The following is a 6,704-nucleotide window of genomic DNA, read 5'->3' on the forward strand; positions in this document are numbered from 1 at the left end:
TGCAATAATTATTGATGCTGATAATTCACCTCGAACCATGACTGCTTACAAGGTAGAGATAACAAAATAACGGTGCACGAGCAGCACCGCAGATATTGCAATGAGCAAGATGCAAGACTTTGCTCTCAGTCACACACACACACAGTATCTGCACATGGGCATGGGCTCTCTTCACGCTCTTTTGTCGTAGCCAAGGGATCAAAACAGCAGACGTTTAGCCTGGCGCACCAATGATCTTAGTTGCTGTGGAAAATTTACCCACTGCAGCTACGTTATAATCGCTGACTACCTTTTAAAATGGAAAGATTTTAAAACAAAAAAATTACAATTCACCATGTGGAGATCGCCAAGCCAACTTATTGAAAACAAACTTTATTTCAGTGTAAATACAATTAAGGATAAATTCAATATAAAAGTATGACATAAGGCAAGTTGTCTAACTTTGTTCAAGCTCAAATGAGAACTCAGTCTCATCTAGACAAGTCTGTCCCAAGTTAGTGTCATGATGTTCGTCAACTGAAGGAAAGCATTTGACATGACATTCCAGCAATAAATGAACTCTTTTTGCTCTTCGACCACTGAAACAAACTAGAATAAAGTTAGTGGTCAGTCATGTCACGTTTTTTTGATGACAAAATTCTGACAACCATTAGTTATGTTATTCATTTGAAACCAAACATTTCTTGCTATTAGATAGCATTTTGCTAGTGCAGATGGGGGCACCAAAGTGAACAGTGTATCAGGACAAAGTAGGCACAGGGACTCACCTGTTAGATTACAGTATGTTGCTCTGCAAGAGTAAACAGACCCATAACAACCAGTCCCACAAATACTGTTGAGGAGTGTGTAAAAATGGCTTCCGTCCACATCGTCAGACCGTTATCCCCCATAACTAGCTTTGACATATCTTCTTCGAGGACAACCCATGAAGCAATGTTTAAGGAATGTATTGAGTTGCTCTGTCAGCTGAAACACCAAAAATAAAGTATAGTTGAAAGAAAGCCACTAGCAAATTTGCCTGGGAGTATATTGGCTTGCATGGTGATGGCAACAAAAGCACAGACAGGCACAATTGAACATCAAAGCAAGCCCACTACCTGAGAGAAACATCTGCTAACATTAAAATAAAATCATAATTTACAGACGGGACAGAGGTCTCTGAACAGTATCTCTGTTATAAGGCTGACAGAATGTATTTTCAGTATTAGCCCTACCACTGTTAAAAGCCACCCACATGCCAGAGTCAGATGCTACAAATACGCCATTAAATAAAATAAAATGTGGGTTAGTAACATTTCCTGTTGAATCACTCAAAAACAGATTTAAATATTTTCAGTTGATTGTCAACCACATCCAACATTATTTCCCCAGAGGGAAGATTTAAATAATAAAATAGTGTTATTTATTGAAAAAGACAACAACCCCATCCATGTGTGTCATAAAAAGAAGGGAGGGCCTCTGACAACACAAAGAAACAAATGTATCAGTAAAACATTGATAAAAACAAAAAAACACACTGGTTTGAGAACAGCTCTTTCACCATAAGCCCTTTGACTGAAATGCATGACCTGATCAAGGATTCCGTCCCCAATGGGCCAACATGAGATTCCATTTCATACTCAATGGAGCATGGAAGAAGCAAGCCCAACATGGAAGCCTTAACCAATTAGCCTGATGTTTCAGTCTGTTTTAGAGACAGGCTAGCAGCTGGGGCTACTGGGTAATGCAGTTCTCTCCCATGTCCTGGGCGTAGCGGTCTGAGACGGTGGTGCGGAGCTCTTCCACGTCACGGCGCAGCTGCTGGGCTTCAGTCAACTTCCTCTGGAGGACCTCAGGACTCAGCCAATCCTCCACCTGCTCTGCCATGGGCGGGGGAGCTGGGGTGAAGAAGAAACAGTTACTACACACTATGAAAGTACTTTTTTTTTTCCCTCTTCAGAATGGAGCCTTGTCGTTTTTTAACTTCAGGCTTTTTGAATGGTCTTCAACGGGCAAAAATGTAGAGCATATGGTTTCCAGCACAATAACATAAGTCATCTGGCTGAAGTAAATTCATCAACCCAAAACACACACACCTTAAATAACCAAACACTTTCAGGAAATTGATGATACAATCAAGCCCATTCAAAAGACAAGTGACAGACCTGGAAGTATGACGTAGGGCGACAACGTATTACAACGCTGGAAGTATTCTGTGGCGACAACACTTAAATTGATCAAACATTCATCTTTTACCATTGCTCAAGCTACAACTGATCAGCGTTTCAGGATTAAGTGAAAAATAGCGGCAGCCTTTTTTTAATGCTACTAAACCCTGCAGTGGCCATCACTCACATGTAATGCCAAGCAGCAGCGAGAGGTTGGGGTCTCGGCCCTGTGACCGCTGGGTCAGGACGTTGCAGAGGGAGCGCAGGTCGCAGAGGCACGAGGCCATCTCCCCGTGGAGACGCTGGGTGAGGCGGGCCCCGGCCGGCCGCAGCGAGGACGACGTCCTGTCCAGGTTCACCCTCTCCAAGTCCTCCAAACGCTCATGGAGGGTCAGGTTCTGCTCCATTAGTTCCTGGTTCTGGGCCGACAGCTGGGAATACGCAGAAAACACACCGTTAAGAATGACATAAATAGGCAACATATTCAACTCAACGTGTTTCTACACCTAAAATTGTTGGGTGCTGGAGAATCGTCATAGATACTCCATGTAAAATACAATGGACAGTTCCAGCACCCCAAAATGTCATGGTTAATGAATAACTATTGAAATTGAACCCACTGTCCAGTTCATCATTTTATGCATTAGGACAGAACATGAACTCTGGGGCTCTCAAGAGGATTCCCCATCAGAACATGGAGCAGAGCATTATTTCCAGTAGCCGTGTAGTCCTGTCCTACCATCTCACCTCCTTCATGGCTGTGCGGAGCTGGAGCAGCCCCTGCTCTTTAGAACAAACCTCCTCTCTCATAGCATGGGAGCTGCTCTCCTCCTGAGACACCTGCTCCTCCAGGGTCTACAGACAGGTCAGAGGTTCGACATGGGTTAGGCCTGGCTACTAAGTCCATTTGGTTACTCAGAGATACAGTGGGGCAAAAAAGTATTTAGTCAGCCATCAATTGTGCAAGTTCTCCCACTTAAAACGATGAGAGGCCAGTAATTTTCATCATAGGTACACTTCAACTATGACAGAAAAAATTAATAAATCAGAAAATCACATTGTAGGATTTTTAATGAATTGATTTGCAAATTATGGTGGAAAATAAGTATTTGGTCAATAACTATAGTTTCTCAATACTTTGTTATATACCCTTTGTTGGCAATGACAGAGGTCAAACGTTTTCTGTAAGTCTTCACAAGGTTTTCACACACTGTTGCTGGTATTTTGGCCCATTCCTCCATGCAGATCTCCTCTAGAGCAGTGATGTTTTGGGGCTGTTGCTGGGCAACACTGACTTTCAACTCCCCCCAAAGATTTTCTATGGGGTTGAGATCTGGAGACTGGCTAGGCCACTCCAGGACCTTGAAATGCTTCTTACGAAGCCACTCCTTCGTTGCCCGGGCGGTGTGTTTGGGATCATTGTCATACTGAAAGACCCAGCCAAGTTTCATCTTCAATGCCCTTGCTGATGGAAGGAGGTTTTCACTCAAAATCTCATGATACATGGCCCCATTCATTCTTTCCTTTACACGGATCAGTCATCCTGGTCCCTTTGCAGAAAAACAGCCCCAAAGCATGATGTTTCCACCCCCATGCTTCACAGTAGGTATGGTGTTCTTTGGATGCAACTCAGCATTCTTTGTCCTCCAAACACGACGAGTTGAGGTTTTACCAAAAGGTTATATTTTGGTTTCATCTTACCATATGACATTCTCCCAATCTTCTTCTGGATCATCCAAATGCTCTCTAGCAAACTTCAGACGGGCCTGGACATGTACTGGTTTAAGCAGGGGGACACGTCTGGCACTGCAGGATTTGAGTCCCTGGCGGCGTAGTGCGTTACTGATGGTAGGCTTTGTTACTTTGGTCCCAGCTCTCTGCAGGTCATTCACTAGGTCCTGGGTCCTGTGGTTCTGGGATTTTTGCTCACCGTTCTTGTGATCATTTTGACCCCATGGGGTGAGATCTTGCGTGGAGCCCCAGATCGAGGGAGATTATCAGTGGTCTTGTATGTCTTCCATTTCCTAATAATTGCCCACAGTTGATTTCTTCAAACCAAGCTGCTTACCTATTGCAAATTCAGTCTTCCCAGCCTGGTGCAGGTCTACAATTTTGTTTCTGGTGTCCTTTGACAGCTCTTTGGTCTTGGCCATAGCGGAGTTTGGAGTGTGACTGTTTGAGGTTGTGGACAGGTGTCTTTTATACTGATAACAAGTTCAAACAGGTGCCATTAATACAGGTAACGAGTGGAGGACAGATGAGCCTCTTAAAGAAGAAGTTACAGGTCTGTGAGAGCCAGAAATCTTGCTTGTTTGTAGGTGACCAAATACTTATTTTCCACCATAATTTGCAAATAAAATCATAAAAAAGTTCTACAATGTAATTTTCTGGATTTTTTTTCTCATTTTGTCTGTCATAGTTGAAGTGTACCTATGATGAAAATTACAGGCCTCTCATATTTTTAAGTGGGAGAACTTGCACAATTGGTGGCTGACTAAATACTTTTTTGCCCCACTGTATCATCCGAGGTGTGAACTGATTGAATTCGTATCACGTACCACGATCTGGGCGCCCAGTTTCTCCATCACCCTCAGCTGCTTCTCTAGGACCTGGACAAGAAGAGAAGAACGGGAACGTTTTAGAACCAGCACGAGACGACAACCACAAAAAGCAGAGAAACATTTCACAATGTAATGTACCGGCTGAAAATGTCAATGTAAGGAAGGAACCAGATGAAAAGAATGACCTTTTTAAGTCTCTGCTGTTCTTCTCTCAGGCTGCTGTTCTCCCCTCGGAGTATTTCCACATCCAGGGAGGGTAACCTTGCCCCGTCCTCCAGGCCCTCCTGCACCCGCTCTTGTAAACTGACACACACAAAAACAAACGACCAAAACGGGTCATTATACAAACAGCGTAGGTTATACGAGTAGGCGTGCATGTTAAAAATCAGTGTGCATGCACACCTGGAATGCAATCATTTCAGAATGAGTGTAAAGCTGTGTGTGTGGTAGTAAAATACTTGGCCCTGGTTGGATAGCTCAGAGAGTTTCTAACCATAGCGCCAGGCTTAGATTGGTGTGTGTGTGTACCTGGTGACAGTGGTGAGCAGCTCCCTCTCCCTGCGTCTCTGCTCCTCCAGCTGGGTGTCCTTCTCCCGGGTGTGTGAGCGACCCTCCTCCAGACACACCTCCAGCTCTCTGACCCGGCCCTGCAGCTGGGACGCCCGCTGCTCCGTCTCCGACAGCTAAAAAACACACCACACACACACACACTTTAGCACTATACATCCCCGGCCCACTCACGTGTGGCAAATCAGACGATTTATACATCTTATTAATGATACTCCTGAGACAGTGAACACAAAAAAAAAATTGCCAGACGGCAATAAAAAGACGACCTGGAACGTGACCATAAACACCCAGTCATTTTGATGAGGTAGGACGTAGTTGTGTTGCGTGAGATGAAGGTATGTGTGTGTTTAATGCAGTCTGTGCTGGTTTTGACCTGTTTGCTCTGGCCCTGGTAGTCCTCCATAGTGGGCAGGTCAGCGAGGTAGCGCTCCAGAGTCTCGATGCGCTGCTGCTTCTCTCGGTTCTGCTCTGCCTCCTTCTGGCACTTCTTCTTCAGGCTGTTGATGTGCTTGTCCCGGCTGCGAATCTACACACGCGCAACGTTAAGTATGGAATAACAGTCACTTTTTATAAATAGAAAAATTCCCTTACTGCAACACCACACACACACACCTAGTTACTAAGTCACATGAAATAACTGTGACGTTATGCAATTCGAAAAGGGAATCAGTTTATGTCATTAGCAACTGGACTATCAATGTAGCAGTGTGATGTTGTGGCCCGACTTCTCACCCTCTCCTCCTGCTTCTTCAGCTCCTCGGCGTGACTCTCGCTGGTCTCCCTCAGCGCATCGTTCAGGCGCCGCGTCTCCGCCTCCACGGCACCGAGGCGGCGCTCTGCCTCCGCCTTCTCCTGGGCGGCGCAGTCACTGCGCTCTGCAAACTGGGCCCGCAGGAAGGCATTCTCCCTCTGAGCCTCCTGGAAGGCACACAGGAAAGACTTCGAAGTCATCCGTGGTCATGCAGTTTCAGCTCCATGAAGTGTGTGTGGGGCTCTGGATAAGAGTCTGGTAAATGACAAAATGTGAAAGGATGTGCGAGTGTGCTCCGCTCACCTGCAGCCGGAGCAGACACATATCGCCGTACGGAGCGCCGCGACCGAGCAGGGCTCCGTGGACCTGCAGCTCGCTCTCCCGCAGCCGCTGCTCCAGCTGAGACATCTGCTGCTTCTGTCTACAAACAACACAGCCCAGAGTAAAACACCAGTGACATGGTCAGATACCACACACACTTCCCCTGACACAGCCCGCTGGAAGTGTATAGAAAATATTTGGTTTTTCCAGGTAGGTTATTAGATTTCCCTCACCCCAGGACACTTTAAAGGAGCGTCTTCATGGATCAGAGATTACTTTCAGCCTACCCAAGGCTCTGATAAAGGCGCGCTACGCCAGAACATAAGCCTGTTTGTCACCCCCCCCCCAAAAGAC

General features: G+C 45.7%; 1 protein-coding gene across 4 annotated transcripts in view; it reads right to left on the reverse strand.

The window, feature by feature from the left end:
* Positions 1-341: 341 nt before the first annotated feature.
* The window catches only part of LOC110518140 (centrosomal protein of 85 kDa), a 20,473-nt gene continuing 14,110 nt past the window's right edge, over positions 342-6,704 (reverse strand). For 2 of the 4 annotated variants that reach the window (XM_036973814.1, XM_021595858.2), the window contains 9 exons: positions 6,333-6,450; positions 6,011-6,196; positions 5,652-5,804; positions 5,237-5,391; positions 4,894-5,011; positions 4,706-4,756; positions 2,895-3,002; positions 2,335-2,578; positions 342-1,877 (listed from right to left, as the gene is read on the reverse strand). In XM_036973814.1, the coding sequence (XP_036829709.1) occupies positions 1,714-1,877; positions 2,335-2,578; positions 2,895-3,002; positions 4,706-4,756; positions 4,894-5,011; positions 5,237-5,391; positions 5,652-5,804; positions 6,011-6,196; positions 6,333-6,450 (1,297 nt within the window). In that variant the 3' untranslated portion in view covers positions 342-1,713. The remainder of the gene's footprint in view (positions 1,878-2,334; positions 2,579-2,894; positions 3,003-4,705; positions 4,757-4,893; positions 5,012-5,236; positions 5,392-5,651; positions 5,805-6,010; positions 6,197-6,332; positions 6,451-6,704) is intronic. The other 2 variants (XM_021595854.2, XM_036973813.1) reach the window with 1 other exon arrangement.

Source organism: Oncorhynchus mykiss, chromosome 3 (assembly GCF_013265735.2).
Source record: "Oncorhynchus mykiss isolate Arlee chromosome 3, USDA_OmykA_1.1, whole genome shotgun sequence".
In the NCBI taxonomy this organism is placed as follows: domain Eukaryota; kingdom Metazoa; phylum Chordata; class Actinopteri; order Salmoniformes; family Salmonidae; genus Oncorhynchus; species Oncorhynchus mykiss.